The 21688-nt window shown below is 39.4% G+C and overlaps 1 protein-coding gene across 1 annotated transcript; it reads right to left on the bottom strand.

Annotated features, from left to right (window-relative positions):
* Positions 1-454: 454 nt before the first annotated feature.
* Positions 455-17331, bottom strand: SMIM24 (small integral membrane protein 24). The gene is made up of 4 exons (XM_058163364.1): positions 17150-17331; positions 6486-6615; positions 5373-5417; positions 455-1664 (listed from the first exon to the last, which is right to left on the bottom strand). The coding sequence occupies exons 1-4, from the start codon at positions 17214-17216 to the stop codon at positions 1595-1597; spliced, it is 312 nt and encodes a 103-aa protein (XP_058019347.1). The 5' UTR covers positions 17217-17331; the 3' UTR covers positions 455-1594.
* Positions 17332-21688: the final 4357 nt, after the last annotated feature.

A 21688-nucleotide genomic window follows, 5' to 3' on the forward strand; every position in this document is an offset into this window, starting at 1 on the left:
ACCACTGCGTGTGATGGGTTCTACAAAGCAGTTGAGTTTTATTTAATACAGCATGGCTGATCCTACTACCATGGGCATCAGGAAGGAAGGAAGGAAGGAAGGAAGGAAGGAAGGAAGGAAGGAAGGAAGGAAGGAAGGAAGGAAGGAAGGAAGGAAGGAAGGAAGGAAGGAAGGAAGGAAGGAAGGACAAGTAAAGTTGCAGTTATAATCTGGTTTCTGCCAAATGCAGGTAGTCCTTGATTTACAACCATAATTGAGCCCAGAATTATGACCATAAGCCACGCCAGTCATTAAGCAGGTCATCACGTAATAAACCTAATTTTACAACGTATTTTTTGGTGGCCATTAAGCAATTGACTGCAATGGGAGTTTACTGCTGGAAACCAGAAGTAAATGTTGGTTTCTGGCAAAAAAAGTTATAAATTGTCATGCCGTGACCTTGGGATCGTCTTCATTGAAGCACAGTGTGTATTTCAGGCGTTTGTGACACCTCAGCAAAACTGTTGCTTCATTCCCGCATCCTTTTGGACCTGGGCAGATAGGCTTTTGTTATTTTTGTTATTTCACAAGCCCAATCTGAAACATTTCTCAACATGGGCCTCTTTTACCACAACGAACTATCTGTAGCTTTCAAAAAGATCCAGACCACTGTTTAACCATCTCCCACGAAAAAAATAATAACGAATAATGCAAAAACTGAGCAACCTAGAAGAAACAAATAGAAATGGCTGACTGCAAGGAAGCAAGTTACTTCGGACGGCTTCTGCAGAAGACAGTTTAATAAATTTATTTATGTATTCATTCATCCATCCGTTCTTTCTTATGGCGTTGTGAATGCCCTCATCTAAGGTCTGGATGCTAAACGCTCAAGCCTGCTAGCCTGAATGGGAGACCATAGTGGCAGCTCAGAAAACATGTACAGCAAACGGAAATAAAGGAAATTGCAAATCATTTGCATTATTGCCAAGAGAACAACATGGACATATACAGGTAGTCCTTGACTTACTGCCACAAATTGAGCCTAAAACTTATGTTGCTAAATGAAACATTTGTTAAGTGAGTTTTGCCTCGTTTTACAGCTTTTCTTGCCACAGTTGTTAAGTGAATCACTGCTGTCGTTAAGTTAGTGACACAGTTGTTAAGTGAATCTGGCTTCTCCATTGACTTTGCTTGTCGGAAGGTCGCAAAAGATGATCACATGAATACGGTCATAAATATGAGTCAGTTTACAAGTGTCTGAATTTTGATCATGTGAGCATAGGGATGCTGCAATGGTTGTAAGTGTGAAAAATGGACATAACATACTTTTTTCAGTGTTGTTGTAACTTTGAAGAATCACTAAATGAACTGTTGTAAGTTGAGGACTACCTGTATTCACTTAGTCACCACCCTGGCAACGTCAGTTGCTATTGTGAGCTAGCTTTGGTTTCATCTAATTTCGAGGGGTCAGTGATACGCTGGTGATTAAAAAAAAATAACAGCTGAATCTGGAAATTCTTGTCCAGGCCTTTCAGATAATTCCGAATTCAGTCATTTTGTAATGGCGGCTGGTCCCCTTTTCTCTTAGAGATCTTTTACATGCTGTTATGATTCTCTACATGTTGGTTTGCAAATTCTCCTCATCTGGGTCCATTGCTTTGTTTTCATAGACATTTTCCTCAGCGCTGTAGGGAAAAGAGGGAAAAACAAAACACTGTGGAGCTGAGCAGTGGTGAAATTCAGGTTTTTTTACTACCAGTTCTGTGGGTGTGGCTTGCTGGGCGTGGCTTGGTGGGCATGGCAGGGGACAGATATTGCAAAATCCCCATTCCCACCCCACTCTGGGGCCAGCCAGAGGTGGTATTTGCCAGTTTATTTATTTATTTATTTATTTTGTTAAGAATGTATTAGGTCAGGGGTAGTCAACCTTTTCGCTCACTTTTGTATCTCTGTTAGTAGTAAAATTTTCTAACCGCCCACCGGTTCGGGGGGAGATGCGTGAGCTATTCTGGGACAAGGCTCTTTTGTTTGCGGTCGCACTATAGCGCCATTTAGTTTCACTTACGTAACTTGAACTAAATTTACGTGCGGGCGATACAAATAGTATATTTTCAGAAATTTAAATTGTCACGGGGAATTTTATGAAAACCTAATGAAAATGTTTTTAAATAATGCTATGAAATTTTTTTAAAAAGTCAATTAAATTAAAAAAAAAGGAAAGTGTTTCAGTATTGGACAAAACCCCTACCACCCACCATGAAAGCTGGAATGCCCACTAGTGGGTGGTAGGGACCAGGTTGACTACCACTGTATTAGGTAATAAGCATAAGCATGGATTGGATACATAAAATAGATACAAATAGAGGAAACATTAGGACAGGGACTGTAGGCACGCTGGTGTGCTTATGGACGCCCCTTACAGACCTCTTAGGAATGGGGTGAGGTCAACAGTAGGCAGTCTTAGATTAAAATTTGGGGGGTTTGGGGATGAAACCACAGAGTCAGTTAGTGCATTTCAGGCATTGACCACTCTGTTGCTGAAGTCATATTTTCTGCAATCGAGTTTGGTTCGGTTTAGCTTGAATCTATTGTGTGCTCGTGTATTGTTGTGGTTGAAGCTGAAGTAGTCATTAACAGGTAGGACATTGTAGCAGATAATTTTATGAGCTACACTTAAGTCATATCAAAGGCGGTGTAGTTCTAAGTTTTCTTAGCCCAGAATTTCAAGTCTGGTGGCATAAGGTATTTTATTGTGAGCAGAGGAGTGGAGGACTCTTCTTGTGAAATATTTCTGGACACGTTCAATTGTATTAATGTCTGATATGCAGTGCAGGTTCCAGACAGATGAGCTGTATTTGAGAATTGGTCTAGCAAATGTTTTGTACGCTCTGGTTAGTAGTGTGATATTACTGCAGAAGAAACTACGCAAGTTTAGGTTTACAACACTTAATGCCTTTTTGGCGATGTTGTTACAGTGGGCTTTGGCACTTAGATCATTAGATATGAGTACTCCAAGGTTCTTGACAGAGTGAGGGTCATCTACAAGGTCATGTCCACTCAGCTTGTATTTTGTGTTCTGGTTCTTTTTGCCAATGTGAAAGACAGAGCATTTGTTAGTTGAGATTTGGAGTTGCCAATTGTTCGACCATTCCGACACAAAGTCAAGGTCTTTTTGAAGGGTAGCAGCATTGTCGGTGGTGTTAAATATTTTTACATCATTGGCAAAGAGAATGCAGTTGCTTATAATATGATCACAAAGGTCATTTATGTATAGTATGAAGAGTTTTGGTCCTAGAACGCTGCTTTGGGGGACACAGCTATTAACAGATACAGGATTTGATACGGCGCTCCCTATTTTGACCACTTGTTGTCTGTTCAGCAGGAACACAGCTATCCAATTATGTAGGGGTCCAGAGATGCCATAGAATTTTAGTTTTAAAAGTAGTTTGTCATGTACAACTGAAACAAAGATTTTACAGAAGTCTATGTAAATTGCATCTATTGCTTTGCCCTGATTGTGATTTGTAGTCCATATGTTCTTGCAGTGTAGAAGTTGTAGATTACAGGATATTTTTTTTCTGAAACCAAATTGTTTATTAGAGAGTAGGTTGTTTGTTTCTAGGTGGAGGGTAATGGATTGGTTAATTATTGATTCCATGACTTTGCAGGTGGTGCAGCATAAAGAGATTGGTCTATAATTTTCAACTAGGCTGGGCTCTCCCTTTTTGAAGATAGGGATGACCATGGCTAGTGACCATAGCTTGTTTAGAGAGCTGGTCCTGAAGGATTTTTCAAAGATTATGCTTAGGAGTTCTGCTATAGCAGTGGACAGGTTTTTTTAAGAATTATGTACATAGTCCATCAGTTCTGATAGATAGAGATGGTTTTAGTCTGTGTAGTACCTTTTCAATGTTATCGTCTGTGAAATCTATTTGTGTTAGATCGTTGTAGTTATTTGTGGTACGATTAGGGAATGTTGGGCATGAGCCATTGCTGTTTACAAAGACTGAGCCGAGCTACTCAAGTTCGGCCGGTTCTCTGAACTACTCAAAATTTCCCCTACTGGTTCTCCAGAACCTGTCACAACCTGCTGGATTTCACCCCTGGAGCTGAGACTAGTCACTTAGCAGACTTACTATGAACTGCAAAGAGGAGGTGTGAAAAGCAGCAGAATATTTAGAATAGTTGGCCATGAATACCCACAAGGGATGGACCTTGGGACCCAACAATGATGCTGGTTTTGTCATATTATTCATCTATTTTGATTTTGGCCCCTCCTGATTGCAAGGCGACTTTGCTCACAATGTAAGAATAACACCAATATATAGAAATACACTAAGGCAGGGGTGTCATGCTCGCGGCCTGTGGGCTGGATGCGTCATGCACTGGCCACGCCCATCCCCGGTTTAGTGAAGGGGGAAAAAGTTGCGATACGTCACATGACGACAACGTGTCATCGCGAGTTTGACACCCCTGCAGTAAGGGAACTAACTAATCAGAATGCCAATCCAAACAATTAACATCAAAATAGCAATAGCATTTAGACTTATATACCGCTTCACAGTGCTTTACAGCCCTCTCTAAGCGGCTTACAGAGTCAGCATAGTGCCTGCAGCAATCTGGGTCCTCATTTTACCCACCTCGGAAGGATGGAAGGCTGAGACAACCTTGTGAATCGAACTGCTGGCAGCCGGCAGTCAGCAGAAGTAGCCTGCAGTACTGCATTCTAACCACTGTGCCACCAAAATATATGAAACATATGACAAACGTATCTAAATTGTAACCCAGCCATCTTCAAGCTGCCAAGCTTAAGAAAAACTGATGTAGATGTTGAAGAGGGAAGAGAATGTCAAACCCTGGGGCCAATTTTGATGAAAGCAGCCAGAGCCATACAGGTAGTCCTCAACTTGTGACCACAATTGGAATCAGAACTTCCATTTCCAAGTAAGGCAGTTGTTAAGTGAGTCATGCACAATTTTATGAGGGTTTTTTTTTGTCATGGTTAAGCAAATCACCCCAGTTGGTAAGTGAATCACATAGTTGTTAAGTGAATCCAGCTTCCCACATTGACTTTATTTGTTAGAAGCCAGCTGAGAAGGTCGCAGTTGACAATCCTGGATGTTGCAACTGGCGTAAATCCATGTGTGTTGCCAAGCACCAACATTTTAATCACATGACAATAAGGGACATTGGAACAGTTGTGTGACTTGTCATATGTCACTTTTTCCCGTGCCATTGTAACTGCGATCGCTAAACGGTTGTAGGTAAAGGATTACCTGTGCATGCCCATAATTGGGTGGGAGGAGCATGAATAACCATGTTGACTAGCTCCACCACTGGATACCCAAGACATAAAATGCCTTTTAAAAATCTATTGAAGCAGTAATATTTACCTGCCCTTGCTCTCTATGTTCTCCATCTCATTCTTGTCATCCTTTCTGGAAAATGGAACAATATTAATGAAGAATTAGGGAGGGAAGGGAGGATGAAGAAGCAGGGTAGAACCCCCATCCCTCAAAATATAAGACCCTCATTGCTCCACTCCTTAAACCAGGGGTCTTCAACCTTGGCAACTTTAAGCCTGGCGGACTTCAACTCCCAGAATTCCCCAGCCAGCTTAGCTGGCTGGGGAATTCTGGGAGTTGAAGTCCGCCAGGCTTAAAGTTGCCAAGGTTGGAGACCCCTGCCTTAAACACACAAAGAGAGATACAATCACAGCATCGCACTAATCAGATAGAAACCCTGGTGACCTTCATTCGTACAATGCTCCCAACTTGATTAGCTGTAACTTTGATTAGAGATGTATGGGAGCTTTTGGGCAGCTTAGATTTGTTGTGTAAATTTCAGCCTCTTTGATTAGCTTGCTGGTCAATGTTTTGGGCAAATCTGCAACATGGGTTAATTATGCAACTGAGCTTCTGTGAAAGTGATTGTGTTTTTATCTTTTCCAAGTGGAGCATATCAGGAATCCAATCTTAATGTGCTTGTGATGTTTGTGTTTGTCAGATGAAACAGGTCAGGCTTCAGTCATACACTCTGAGAGGGAGGACCAAGAAGAGAACTAATCTTGCAATTCAGAAGCAGCCTTTATTTTGGACTTGCTGGCACCAAGCTGGGAAATCTAAGACAAGACTCCGGCTGTGACCCTGCAATTAAAGCCTTGTCTCTTTTTACATGCCTCTCACACACAGCACATGTAAGCAAGAGGTGGAGTACAATCATGCTGTTGTAACTCCTGTCTTAGCTTTTTTCACACACACACACACACACACCTCCATGTTTGGAAGGTGGATGGACTCAGCTCAGTTACAGCGTTGATGGGCACAGCATTAGAAGTTCTGAAGGACCTGGTTGGGGGACAGGTCTTTCTAGAGAAGATAGATCAATGTGTTTGCTAAGAGTTGGTGCTAATTTGAAGGCACATAATCAGTCAATCAGTGGTTGTTCCAGTTCTGTGTTAAATGAGACCTTAAAAACCTAAAGACAGAGATCTAGAAAAGACATACTTTTGGAAGAAAAATATCCGATTGATGAGGTTTGCCATGAACATCACAAACAAGAAGACCGTAACAGCGGTTAATCCCACCAGCCAGGGTTGCAAAGCAGTTGAGCCATCGGTTGTTTCTTTCACAAGGCCTGTCAGAGTTGATACAAGAAAGATTTAAATTACCCTTACAGTCTGATTCCTCCTTCACACACCCCTTTGTGGACTTTGCAATAATTGAGGGCTTCCAAATCCAGCCTGCAAAGATATGTATGACCAGTAGATGGCAACAAAGTGGGTTTGTATCCCATGGCTGCCATCTAATGGTTCCCTAGAGATTTGCAGCCCAGTTGTGATAGCCCTAAATTTGACCAAGAGCTTAGTGCTGGATGCTGTAATGCAGGGGTGTCCTACTGGTGGCCCATGGTCCGGATGCATCACGCGCAGGCCATGCCCATCCCCTGCTCTGCGAAAAAAGTTGTGATACGTCATGTGACAGCAACATGATGCCGCAAGTTTGACACCTGTGCTGTAATGTAAGAACAGATTAACCAACATGGTTCATGTACAGAGTGCAGGTCTCACTTTGAACGGGAGAAGAAGGATACCGTAGCACAGATTGAATTGCCAATCGCTTTTCTGATTCTGTTGATTTTTCTCCAATTAAGATTAAGTAACTGATAAATCTGATTTAAAAAAATAAGATTCCAGAGTCCCAGATACCCCACAGCAAGGATGAAATCCACTTACCTTTGCTACTGGTTCACAAATGGGAGCACGCGTGTGTGCGTGCGGGCTTTGCTCATGCGTGACACCTCTGCGCATGTGCAGGACCTTCTGCGCATGAGCAGAGCATCAAAAACAGGACGTGATGACATCCGGGTGGGTGGGCGGAGCCTTCTGCTGCCGCTACCAGTTCACCCGAGCCGGATAGAACGGGCTGCATTTCACCACTGCCCCACAGAATGAGAAAGCTCACTATGGAGGAGTCCTGGAAATTCTCAGCTCCAATTTCTGGCTGCAAATATTAGTATTTTGCAGTGGACTGTTTATAGCCTCAGGGCCGATATGATTCCTGAGCCCATTGTGCAGTGGTGGGATTCAAATAATTTAACCACAGGTTTTGTGGGCGTGGCTAAGTGGGCATGGCCAAGTCATCATGCAACTGGGTGGGCATGGCCAGGTCATGTGACTGGGTGGGTGTGGCTAAGTGGCCATGTGACTGGGTGGGCATTGCCAACTCCATATCACTTACTTCCACCCAGTCACATGACCACCCCCATCCATGCCTACCCAGGTTTTGTGGCTCCCAGTATTTTCTTTTAAACAGGTATCTCTGTGTGTCTCTTTTTCTCATCTCTCATCTCTCTTTCTTTCTCCCCCTCTCTCTTTCTCCCCCCCTCTTTCTCTCCATCACTCTTTCTCCAAATGGGGTAGGGTAGGCTGACCCTGCCCTGGTATTCTAACATTTCTTGCCTGAGAATTTCCTGTGGATGAATCCTGTTGTGGAGCCACATAAAATGACACTGTTTTCCCAATCAAGCAGTTATGTACGGTTTTTTATTTAAAATGCATCACAGTAATTGTCAATTACACCTGCCCACAGAGTCATCTCAGTTCTTCCACAATTGGGATAGAGTTATCATACTGATTTGTGCTTTGTTGTCCTTGCAGTAATTGGTAAATTAGCCATTAGCTCTTGGGTATATTTTATTTTTATTTATTTATTTTTGTCACACAGTATATATAAGCATAAGAATGTAATAACTATACAATATATAAGTATATATATGAGTATGTAATAACTATATTCATTTGATATAATGAAAGGAAACATTAGGACAGGGACTGTAGGCATGCTTGTGCTCTTATGCACGCCCCTTACAGACCTCATAGAAATGGGGTGAGGTCAATAGTAGACAGTTTTTGGTTGAAGCTTTGATATCTCAGAGTTATGGCTGCGTTATAACCAAAAGAAATCTATGCTGCTCCTGAAAAAAATTCTCTTTCAAATTGTAAGGTGAGAAGTTGCATGTCCCATCTTACATTTGCTGGCAATATGGTAATTCTATTCTTTGTTTTGGGGAAAAAGATTGTCTTCAAGGTTGTTTTCTTTTCATTTAGCCATGGTATGAATGGGAATTGAAAAAGAGCAGTATATTTTTGATGCATACATAAAACAGTTGAGCAAATGAACTCAAAATTAGGAGTGCACTATAGGCATTTGAGAATGAGCTGTGTCAACAGAAAGGATGACACTATGAGCAATTTAGCTTTTGATCAATGTCTCTTTTAATTTGACATCTTGTGTTAGGCCTTTTTTAAAACCCCTCTAGATTCTTTTGGATTGAACTTTGTTAGTAGTTTTCTCAGTTTCTAATGTATATACAGATGGTGTTTCATGTTGTTCAAAGGGAAAGTCTGTTATGTGCTTTGCATTATAGTGTTATGTTTACTGTTTTTATTAAAAAGGCAAGTGCATAACTGAGGTACAAGAATCAGTTTAGTGTAGTGGTGAAGGCACCAGGCCTTGAAACCAAGAGACAGTGAATTCTAGTCTGGTCTTAGGCGTGAGGCCAGCAAGGTGACCTTGGGCCAGTCTCTCCCTCTCAGCCCTGGGAAGTAGGCAATGGCAAACCACATCTGAAATCTTGCCAAGAAAACTGAAAGGATTTGTCCAAGCAGTCACCAGAAGTCAAGAGTGACCTGAAGACAACAGATCCATATCTACCCAATTTATAATTTGTGGTGGTTTGAGTATGGCACATGCTCAGTTTGATTCTGTCTTGCATTTCAGGAGTTAAATTATGTCAATTATATCAGCTGTCTTTTTTTTTTGTTAACAATAGTAACTGGTGGAGAAAAATTGGCTGTTGCCAAAGCCAAGGAATTTACCAGTGAACCATTCTACCACTCTATTCCAGTGAAAAAAACTACAGTAACAATTATTTATTTATTTATTTATTTATTTATTTTATTTGATTTTTATACCGCCCTTCTCCCGAAGGACTCAGGGCGGTGTACAGGCATAATAAAACCGACAATACAATATACAAGTTTAAAATACGATTTAAAAAACTTATTTAAATTAGCCCAGTGATTAAAATTTACCATACTAAAAAACCCCGTTTAAAATTAATAAATTTAACATTAAAATCCCAATTTAAGCCAGCCCCGCGCGGATAAAAAGATGAGTCTTGAGTTCAAAATGTCCAAGGTCAGGTATTTGGCGAAACCCGGGAAGCTCGTTCCAGAGTGTGGAGCCCCACAGCGAGGGCCCTTCCCCTGGGGGCCGCCAGCCGACATTGTTTGGCGGACGGCACCCTGAGAAGTCCCTCTCTATGGGAGCGTACGGGTCGGTGGGAGGCGTGTGGTAACAGCAGGCGGTCCCGTAAGTTATATATCCTAAACACAAGTTACGGAAAACAATGTCTCTAAATAGCATAATCCTTAGATATAATTTCCTGATATTTTAGAGCACCAAAATAACAGAATATTTCAGACTGCAAAGACCATGCTGGAAAAACCAGGTCTCAGTTATTCTTTGAAAATTGGCCAGCGGGGAGCTTGAATCGGCTGGCTAGCAAGAGGCTTGGCTGCAGGTAGGTTTCGGTCAGCGGCCGCGTGGTGCTTGGATCAAGTGGGCAGCGAGGTGCATGGATCAGGTGGGCAGCGAGGTGCATGGATGGGGATAGGTCACGGCCGGCAGCCGGGCGGGCGCAGGTCAACCACCTTTCCCAGTCCCGCTTCCCCAGGGGCAGCACTCGGCTGTACTTGCCTTCTGTTGCTGATATCAACACTGATATCAGATAGGGTGTACTTTGAAAAACAAGGTAATTTTGGATGAAGATGGAAGATATGTAATAATTGTTGGAAATCTTAATGAGGAAAAAGTGACATTTGTTAATTTATATTTACCGAATGAAAAACAAAGAGAATTTCTTGAAAAAATAACAAAAATTTTGGAGAATGAAAGTGTAGGGAAAGTAATTGTGGCTGGGGATTTTAATTTAATCAGAGATAAAATAGATAGTACTAATCCCACCCGCTGTGGAGGAGCAAATAAAATGGGGATTTTAAATATGTGGATGCTTCGAAACGGCGTGGTCGATGTGTGGAGAGAGGTTAAAGGAATTGAGAGAGTATACACTTTTTTCTCTAAGATATATAATACATATTCTAGAATTGATTATATTTTTCTTTCTAAAGATTTGTTGAATAATGTGGATAAGGTAGATGTGGGAATTTTTAAAGATTCTGATCATGCAGAAGTTATGGTGGACTTAGATTTTAATTTTGAGAAAAAAGAAGCTATTGGAGATATGACGAGAAATTGTATAAAATGAAAAGGATAAAAATGGATACTTAAAAACTGGAGGAAAGTTGGAGATTAAATGATAACGGGGAGGTTAAATTTGAAATTGTTTGGGATGCGATGAAAGCGGTGTTTAGAGGGGAGAGTATTAAATTATCAAGTAGGAAATATAAAAATTATAAAATTAAAATGGAAAGAGATAAAAATCAGATTAAAGAATTGGAAAATCAATTTTTGCTTACTAAAGAAAAAAAATTCTTCAGGAGCTTAATATGTTAAGAAATAAAATGATAGAAGAAGATACAGAGTTAGTAAAAAGAAATTTGAGATTTTTAAATAGGAATTTTTTTGAATTTAGTAATAGAAATTCTAAATTATTGGCAAAGATGGCGAAAGATAAAAGAGAGAAGAGAGAAATTGGAGTTTTGATAGATGATAGAGGTATAAGATGTTATAAAAAATTAGAGAAATGTGAAGTGGTTAGAAATTTTTTTCAGAATCTATATTCAAAGAAACCAATTAATCGGGGAAAATTGCAAAGCTATTTAGAAAAGTATGTGGTGAAAATTGATCAAACATATAAGGAATTGATGGAAGAAGATATAACACAAGATGAGATTAATGGAATAATACAAAATTAAAATTAGGAAAGCTCCAGGTGAGGATGGATTACCTGTTGAGTTTTATAAAGAATTTAAAGAATTAATAATACCAAGATTGCAAAAATTATTCAATGGAATATTACATGGTGGGAAGTACCTTCGTCATGGAATAGAACGGTGATATCCCTAATTCCTAAACCAGATAAAGATTTAGAAAGGATTGAGTCCTATCGGCCCATTTCTTTAATTAATCAGGATGCAAAGATATTTACTGCTATTATAAGTAATAGATTAAATAGATTTATAGATAGATATATAAGTTATAATCAAGTAGGTTTTGTGAAGGGTAGATACATGAGTGATATTGTTAGAAGAGTATTAAATATTATAGATGTAGCTGAATATAATGGTGATAAAATTGGTATAGTATCATTGGATATTTTTAAAGCTTTTGATTCTGTACAATGGGAAACAATTAAAGTAATTGTGGAGGCTTTAGGCTTTGGTAATAAGTTTATACATGTTATTTCAAAATTGTACCAAAAGAGCAGTGCAAGAGTGAAGGTGAATGGAATATTAACTGAAGAGATAAAATTAGAAGCTGGTACGAGACAAGGATGTCCCTGTCCCCAACATTATTTTTATTGGCTATGGAAATATTGACAAAATGATAGAAAAGATGAAGAATTAGAAGGATATAAGGGTATAAGATAAATTTGTATGGATGATACTTTAATTATTTTGAAAATGTAGAGAAAGATCTGAAAAGATATATAAGCATTTGATAGAATTTGAGAAATGACAGGATTGAAAGTAAATTGGTCAAAGTCAGAATTATTGATGGATAGTAATGGTAATGAGTCTGAGAATATGCAAGAGCAATTTGGGATAAGGATTAAAACACATTGAAATATTTGGGTATAGTGCTTTCACTTAAGGTTAAAGAATTGAAAAAACTTAATTATGATGTGGTGATTAACGAAATTGAGAAGAAGATAGATAAATATAAAATTTTAAAGTTGTCTTGGTTTGGTAGAATTGCAATGTGTAAGATGATGTTGCTGCCCAAGTTCAACTTTTTATTCGAGATGCTACCACTAAATTTGACAGAGAAAGATATTGAAGGATATCAGAAAAAACTGGATAAATTTTGCAACGGTGGCAAAAGACCTAGATTAGTGAAGAAAATGTGGTATCAAAATCAAAAGGAAGGTGGATTAGGAATCCCCAAATTATTTAATTATTACTGTGCGTATGGTATCCGGATAGTGGTAAAAATACTTAAAGGTGAAGATAACTATTGGAGAGATTTAGAGTTAAGGGATATAGAAATTTGGATCAAGGTGGTTTTAGATAAAGCAAATTTAAAATGTGTAAGTAGAAGTTATTGGTTAAAGGATTAAGTAAAATGTGGAACAAATTTGTTAAAATTTTAATTCGGATATAATCTTTTGGGGAGACAACTGAATTTGGCCGATTAAAAATAATATAAAACGTAATGAAGTGATTAAAGAGGAAAATATAGAAATTATTAGAGATTGGATAAAAGTTATGGAAATGAAAGGAGGAATAAAGAAATTATTGAAAAATTAGGGTTAAGTTGGTTTGAAAAATACAGATAGAAAATGGACAAAAAACTAAAGGAAAATTATTCGATAAATAGATGTGAAACTGAATTTGAATATTTAGTATCTCGGATTATGAAAGATGAAATTGGGCTAAAGGGACTCGTTAGTAGGGTTTATAAGATTATAAATTCTGATGAAAAATTACAAAGAGAAACTTGGCTGCAGGTAGGTTTCGGTCAGCGGCCGCGTGGTGCTTGGATCAGGTGGGCAGCGAGGTGCATGGATCAGGTGGGCAGCGAGGTGCATGGATGGGGATAGGTCACGGCCGGCAGCCGGGCGGGCACAGGTCAACCACCTTTCCCAGTCCCGCTTCCCCAGGGGCAGCACTCGGCTGTACTTGCCTTCTGCTGCTGGAGCAGTCGGGGCAGTTTGAGGTGGGCAGTCCGAGATGGGGAACAGAGTGGTAGGCCACGGCAAAAGTAGGAAAATCTGGGCCACGAGCGAAAGGATAGCGATAGCTACAGCTATGCCTCAGTGTGTCATTAAGGCAAACTGTGCAACTTTGCAAGCGAGACCAATAAATAGTGGTGGGGGCGGGGCGATGGGCAGGCGAGCCAGCAATTTAAAAGACGCTTCGGTGTACTCCGAGGCCAATAAATAGTGGTGGGGCGGTGCCGGGTAAGGGGCGGCTGAGCCAGACATTTAACAAACAGTTCGGTGTGCTCCCGGGGGGAGGAGAGTGTGAGCCAGCAATTTAACAAATGGTGCTGCAAGGCCGGTAAGTAATGGTGGGGAGGGGAGGAGAAAGGGGCGGGGCGAACTGGCAATTTAACAAACGGTTCGGCCGAACCACCTAGAACTGGCAGAATCCCACCACTGCCATTGTGGCATCCTTTGCGGATGAAGCTTTGCGGATCAAGATGGGTAAAAATTCGTTGGCAGTCTTGTGCTACCTTGAGGCAAAATGCACATGAAAATAAATATGTTCACCTTAGAATAAATTTTAAAGGCCTCACTACTGAATTAGTAGTAGCTGAATTACGGCTTTGCTGTTTGCATCATACCCACCCACCTCTGGTGTTCCCTGAACTCTTCTGGAACATTAAAAGTGGATCTCAGAAACTCCGCGATTGCTTATCTCCAATCTATGTCTCCAATCTGATACCCTCCTATTTGCAGCTTGGTCTAGTGATTAAGGCATCAAGCTCGTCACCAGGCGTTTGTGAATTCTAGTTCCATCTTAGGCAAGAAAGCCGTCTGGGGAACCTTGGGGCAATCGCTCTCTCTTAGCCCAACCCACATCACAGGTTGGTTGCTGTGGGGAAAACAGGAGGAGGAAGCAAGATTAGCTATGTTCGCCATCTTGAGTTTCTTATAAAATCATAAAGGCGGGGATAAAAATCAAATAAATAAATACATTAATAGGACACAGTAACAAGAAGCATTTCTATTGCAGTGTAACATCTTAAAGGCAGCTTGCATGGAATTGGGATGGTATTGATTAACAATTGACAGGATTGTCACTATTAGGGAAAATTGCAGCAATTAAAATGAATATTTTGCCAAAATTGCTTTATTTAGTCCAAACGATTCCTATAAAATTAGATAAGAATTTCTTTAAAGAGTTAAACAAAATGTTTATGAAGTTCGTATGGGCAGGAAAAATGGCGAGGATAAAATTAACTTCACTTCAAGAGAGAAGAAGCGGAGGTGGCTTTGGACTCCCTGCGTGGGAAACCTATTACAAAACAGCAAATTTGGTTTGGGTTAGGGAATGGATTAATTTAAAGAATAGGAGAATTTTAACACTGGAAGGACACGATCTTCAGATGGGGTGCCATGCCTTCATATAGAACACCAGCAATAAGAAACATTCACCTTCATATTTTTATAGACATACACTGCGAAATTCACTGATAGACTTGGGTGGGAATTAGGAAGAAGCATTATCTCAAAATAGCAGGCTGGTTATCCACTACAGAGGCAATGATTTACCCCAACATGTTAGATATTGGTAAAATGGTACAATACAATCAAATTTTGGACATTGGAGGAAAATTAAAATCTAACCAAGAATTAAAGGAACAGGGAATAATCATTGGTGGCCGTATCTTCAATTGCAATCTAGATACAAAAAAGATTTAGAGGAATTTGGAATTGAACCAAAATTAACACAATTAGATAAATTATTAAGAGGCCCGGAAGAGAAATTATCTAAAATATATAATTATGTATTAAATTTTGATTTAGGAGAAGAAATTGTAAAGAAATTGATCAATAATAGCATTGGCTAAAAATATTGGGCACAACATTGAGTTAGAAGATTGGGAAAAAATTTAGGAGAAAAACTATACATTAACAAACCTGCCGCATATGAAGAAAACCAGTATAAAATGTTCTATTGGTGATATCGGTGGCATTTAGCCCCAATAAGACTCGCAAAAATGTATCCTAACCTAAAACCTAATTGCTGGAAATGCAAACAAGTATCAAGGTACCTACTTCCATGTATGGTGGCTTTGCCCAGAAGTCAAAAAATTTTTGGATTAAAATACAGAAATGGCTAAAAAAATCACACACTGTAATATAGAATTGAACCTGAACTGTTTCTTCTGGGGATTATTAAAGGAAATTACCCTAAATGGATTAAATATTTGATTATTCACATAACCACAGCAACAAGAATCATACTTGCACAAGCCTGGAAAATGTCCACTATACCAACAGACTGCAATAATCCGGAAAATTTTCGAATGTGCAGAAATGGACAAACTTACTTTAAAATTAAATAATAAGGAAGACTCGGAATACTATTTAACTTGGGAAAATTGATATCAATGGATAGAGATTAAAAATAAGGAATGTATAGAATAAAATAAGATACAAAATGTGTTTAAATATGTTGATTAAGTAGGAATATTTGGGAATAGATGTAGAAAATTAAGAATTATGTACTGTCAGAATGACGTTGAATTGTATAATTATTACGGATGTATTTTTGTTATAGGTGTATTTTAACTTATATTTTAGGATTTTAAATGTTAATAAAGTTTAAAAAAAATAATTGACAGAGCTCTTTCAAGAAGCCATGCACTGCATCGCCTCTGGGTCTTCAGTGCTTCACAAAAGACCATCAGGGCCAATCTGATCTTAGGGTTATTCATCTTTGGTGTTCCAGAGCAGGGGTCTCCAACCTTGGTCCCTTTAAGACTTGTGGATTTCAACTCCCAGAGTCCCTCAGCCAGCAAAGCTGGCTGAGGAACTCTGGGAATTGAAGTCCACAAGTCTTAAAGGGACCAAGGTTGGAGACCCCTGTTTCAGAGGGCATTGTTCAACTGAAGTTAATTTAAAAGATGTTTTTTTTTCATGAGGAATCCAGTTGGAACACATTCTTGCTATGGTCAATTTTCCCTGATTAAATGATTAAAATGGTTTAATCATTTTAAATGTCACACTTAAATATTTTTTCACAAAGTGTGGAAATGGGTCAAACTGTGGATAATTTAAGCTGCAAAGCCATGTCACTTTAAAATGTGATATAAGAACTGTATCCTGTTTGAAGGCTTCTGTTCTTTTTAAATTAACCTTTATTTAATTTTATTTATATATTGTGAAGGGAGTATAAAATCAAACTAATTAAATTATCTAGGAGCTCGGATGGGGTAATAATAAACTACTGAAGTTCGCAGATGACACAGCAGTGATTGGTCTCATTTGAGACAATGATGAATCCACATACAGACTGGAGGTTGAACATCTAGCCTCGTGGTGCGACCGGAACAATCTGGAACTGAACACACTCAAAACCGTAGAAATGGTGGTGGACTTTAGGAGAAACCCTTCCATACTTCCACCTCTTACAATACTAGACAACACAATATCAATAGTAGAGACCTTCAAATTTCCAAGTTCTACCATATCGCAAGATCTAAAATAGACAGCTAACATCAAAAACGTCATCAAAAAAGCACAACAAAGAATGTTCTTTTAAAATTTGTCTGAATCTTTTTAATCCAAAATTACATTTTTGAGGAACTGCATGCCACTCAGATCTAGCTGATTGAAGTGGCTTCTAAGACCTGTATATAAATTAATATAAATATCACACAAGGTTCCCAACCCAAATGGGGCCTTACATAACTGCCCCCCAAATCCTTCCCAGCACGGCCCTCAGATTTTCCCACCCAATGCTGTTCCATACCTTGGCCATGAGAACAGGGAGCGAAGACAACTCCTACAAACACCACCAAGTAGAAAAACAAGTTCATTGTTGGGGTTTTTTTCCAGCCTGGAAGCCTTGTGTCACAATGTGTTCTTTGCCTGGACACCTTTGTTGCTACTACTTTAGAAGGAGGGGATGGATTATTTTCCTTGCAATCTGGAGTATGGACTTGGAACCGGAGGGCACTTGATAATGACTCCTCATTAGCGCTTTATGAAACTGATACCAAGCTGCTATGCTTTGATATGAGGAAAATGTATAACCAGTTAGATCCATGGAAAGGCGTGCAACGCCCTGGGGATACGGCAGACCAACCAGAGTGGCTTAAACATCAGGGGACAAATGAAAAAAAGCAACAGGGGTGTCAGAGATAAAAAATATGCTGATTGAATCTTCAAGGGTAATTTTGAGAGGGAGGGAGGGAGGGAGGGGAGGGACATACAATGGACAGTGTTAGAGATAAAAAAATATGCTAATTGGGTCATCAAGGGTAATTTTTTTATTGGGGAAAAAGGGAGAAAGGAAAGGAAAGGAAAGGAAAGGAAAGGAAAGGAAAGGAGGAAGGTCAGTCAATGGAAGTGTGAGAAATAAAAATATGCTGATTGAGCCATCAAGGAACATTTTTTTATTGTAAAGGAAGGACGGAAAGAAGGAAGGGAAGGAGGGACAGTGTATTAAGGTTTCACATGCAAAGCAAAATCACACCTTCCTTGAGGAAGAGGGCAATTCGTTAATATCAGGAGGAGAAATGACAAAATTCTTGGGACTTATATAAGCATGTCAAAGGGTAAATCAAGGAATATCATCTTATTATATTTTAAGTTGGTCAATCTGACGGTTTTAATTCGGCCACTATTGAATAGGTATTTTAAATTGATATTTTAACTTTGTATATTTATTGTTCTTATCTTGGCTGTACACCGCCCTGAGTCCTTCGGGAGAAGGGCGGTATAAAAATTTAAATAAATAAATAAATAAATAAATAAATAAACCGGCAGGGGCCGGTTTAGCTCATGCTGGTAAAAGCCTGTTATTAAGAACACAGTAGCCTGCAATTACTGCAGGTTCGAGCCCGGCCCAAGGTTGACTCAGCCTTCCATCCTTTATAAGGTAGGTAAAATGAGGACCCAGATTGTTGGGGGGGCAATAAGTTGACTTTGTAAAAATATACAAATAGAATGAGACTATTGCCTTATACACTGTAAGCTGCCCTGAGTCTTCGGAGAAGGGCGGGGTATAAATGTAAACAAAAAACAAAAACAAAAAATTAGAGGGAAAGCAGCTCAAATTATTTTTCTTAATGGTGTGCAGGCTAGTAGCCTTTCCATAGGCACCCAAAATCTGGGGTTGGGGAATCATGAAATAAAAAATTCCTCTGGAAACATGGTTGGAATGAGATGGGAGGGAGACACAGGACGTGGGCTTCATCTAAAACAGGGGTAGTCAAACTTTTTATACCTACCGCCCACTTTTGTATCTCTGTTAGTAGTAAAATTTTCTAACCGCCCACCGGTTCCACAGTAATGCATCGTCTGCGCATGCCTCTCATGCATCGTGCATTGGGTTTGGGGGGGCGGGGGCGGCTACCAGCTCTGCTTGTCTGTTACAGCTGGGTGGTGTGGGGGGAAATGCGCAAGCTATTCTGGGACGAGGCTCTTTTTTTTGCAGTCACACTACAGCGCCATTTAGTTTCACTTACATAATATGACCTAAACTTATGCACGGGTGATACAAATAGTATATTTTCAGAAATTTAAATTGTCACGGGGAATTTTATGAAAACCTAATGAAAATGTTTTTAAATAATGCTATGAACATTTTTTAAAAAGTCAATTAAATTAAAAAAAAGGAAAGTGATTCAGTATCGGACAAAAACCCTACCGCCCACCCTGAAAGCTGGAACGCCCACTAGTGGGTGGTACGGACCAGGTTGACTACCACTGATCTAAAAGAACCCTGAGCGTGTATGCAAGCACAGCCTTATTCTCCTGGGCAGGATAATCCAAAGCTAGCAGCTTTCTAGGAAGGAAGCAAAGAGGAGATGGAACCAGTTTTCAGAACTTGTATATTATCTTGGAAAGAAATAAGCTTACCACACATTGGTCTGCTCTGTTTGCTGTTCCATCCATCCATCCAATATGATACCTTGCTGATCCAGAAGTAGGGTTGTCCATTGGAACTGGTTTTTGGTTATGGCAAACTGGGAACCAGTTTGATGTAGTTCTTTAAAATCCAACATATTTATGCTATTCCAAGCAACATGAGACAAATTACTTAAGCCAGGGGTCTCCAACCTTGGTAACCTGAAGCCTTGTGGACTTCAACTCCCAGAATTCCTCAGCCAGCAAAGCTGTCTCCAATTTTTTTTTTGTCACAACAGTATATACAAACATCAACATAAACAATAATTCATCATGAGAGAAAAAGTATATATAAGTAAAAGTATGCATATAATACTATAATGAAGAGAACAATAGGACAGGAACGGTAGGCTCTTTTGTGCTCTTATGCACGCCCTTTAATTCTGGGAGTTGGAGTCCACAAGTCTTCAGGTTGCCAACATTGGAGACCCCTGACCTAAACCATACCCTAAACCAGTGTTCCTCAGCCTCAGCCACTTTAAGATGTATGGCAAACTGAAAGCTAGTTTGATGGAGTGGTTAAAGTATCAGAGTAGAAATTGGGAGACGGTGAGTTCTAGTCCCACCTTAGGCACAAAGCAACTGTGTGATCTTGGGCCAATCACTTTCTCTCAGCCCTAGGAAGGAAGCAATAGCAAAGCACGTCTGAAAAACCTTGCCAAGAAAGCTTTCCCCACCGTTTTCTTATTTTGTATTTTGTATCTTATTTTATCTTCTAACTCAATAAAAGAAATGTTAAACCATTTATAAATTAAACTGTCCAGAGTTTTGGTTTTAAGATCGAGTGGCCATGCATATTTTGGGTACACTAGGCTCTTTTTACATTTAAAAGAACCTGGAGAACAAAGAGAATTGAAAAATGTAAAACTGAACTTGAAAAACAAGACATTCACAGTGAAAGAAAAAAAAGAATGCAAAACCCCAGTTCCTCGTTGCAGTGAAATCTGGTAGCTACAGAAAAATGTGACGATAATATAATTTGCATGAAATGCTTGTATCTCTGAAATTCTGAAAGATTTATTTTTATTTTATTTATTTTATTTATTTGTCACAACAGTATATATAAGCATAAGTATGAAATAACTATACTACATAAAGCATATATATAAACATAAGTGTGTAATAACTATATGAAATTGGATACAATCAAAGGGAACATTAGGACAGGAATGGTAGGCACATTGGTGCTCTTATGCACGCCCCTTACAGACCTCTTAGGGTGAGGTCAATAGTAGATAGTCTTTGGTTAAAGCTTTAGGGATTTGGGGAAGAGACCACAGAGTCTGATAGTGCATTCCAGGCATTAACAACTCTGTTACTGAAGTCATATTTTCTGCAATCAAGATTGGAGCAGTTCACATTAAGCTTAAATCTATTGTGTGCTTGTGTATTGTTGTGATTGAAGCTGAAATAGTCTTCAATTGGAAGGACATTGTAAGAGATGATTCTATGAGTTAAACTCAGGTCATATCGAAGGCGGAGGAGTTCTAAATTTTCTAAACCCAGGATTTCAAGTCTGGTGGTATAAGGTATTTTGTTGTAATCAGAGGAGTGGAGAACTCTTCTTGTAAAATATTTCTGGACATGCTCAATTGTGTTAATGTCCGAAATGAGGTATGGGTTCCATACAGGCGATAGCAAGAAGATCCATAAATGCAGATGAACAGGAGAAAAGTCCTCTTATTTTTCCTTCATTTGGCATCTTTTCCCCCCAGAGAGGATTAAACAGGGAGAATGCAAGTGGATTTGCTACAGTTGTATTTAACCTGTGATGTTTTTCAATTCTAGAGGAGAATAGGAAGGAAGCTTCAAATCTAATGGAGAAACTAAGCTAATGGGGTCAAAAGGCAGACTGAATCAGCTTGGCAGTTCTTGGCTCTTTTAAAATCCAACAGTCAAGCATTACGATGCTATTTGAAGCAACATGGGGCAGATTACAGTATATCGACCTAAACCATGTTTCTCAACCTCAGGCAACTTTAAGATGTGTGGACTTCAACCCCCAGAATTCCCCCAGTCAATCTTGCTGGGGGAAACTACTGTCCTAAACTACTCTAGTTTGGCTCCTCCCCAACATTTTAGACCCCACCTGTCAAACTTCTAGAGTTCCATTCCAACTTCCCCTTTATCTCTCAAGCTCCACCCCTTAGACCTCTCAATCTGTTCCAGCCCCACCTTCTGTCCCAAACAAAAACAGCAATTATCCTTTAGAACAAACTGTCCATAATTCTATTTTTAGTTTCTTTCGTCAGATATCCTCCTGCTGATGGGGAAGCAAATCCAATTTCCTATCTTTCTCCTCTCCTGTTAGAAAGACAAAATACAGCAGTCAGGAGCCTTCCGTGACTCCAAGGAGAGATCAAAGAGTGCAGTTAAT

The sequence above is a fragment of the Ahaetulla prasina genome, chromosome 1, assembly GCF_028640845.1.
Source record: "Ahaetulla prasina isolate Xishuangbanna chromosome 1, ASM2864084v1, whole genome shotgun sequence".
NCBI classification, from domain to species: Eukaryota; Metazoa; Chordata; class Lepidosauria; order Squamata; family Colubridae; genus Ahaetulla; species Ahaetulla prasina.

What these genes read in the sequence shown, in the direction of transcription:
- SMIM24 (XM_058163364.1), bottom strand. Translation starts at nt 17,216, where the DNA reads ATGAACTTGTTTTTCTACTTGGTGGTGTTTGTAGGAGTTGTCTTCGCT. An exon ending in TCCCTGTTCTCATGGCCAAG is followed by an intron (nt 6,616 to 17,149) that starts GTATGGAACAGC and finishes CAACTCTGACAG; the next exon opens with GCCTTGTGAAAGAAACAACC. An exon ending in CGGATATTTTTCTTCCAAAA is followed by an intron (nt 5,418 to 6,485) that starts GTATGTCTTTTC and finishes TCCATTTTCCAG; the next exon opens with AAAGGATGACAAGAATGAGA.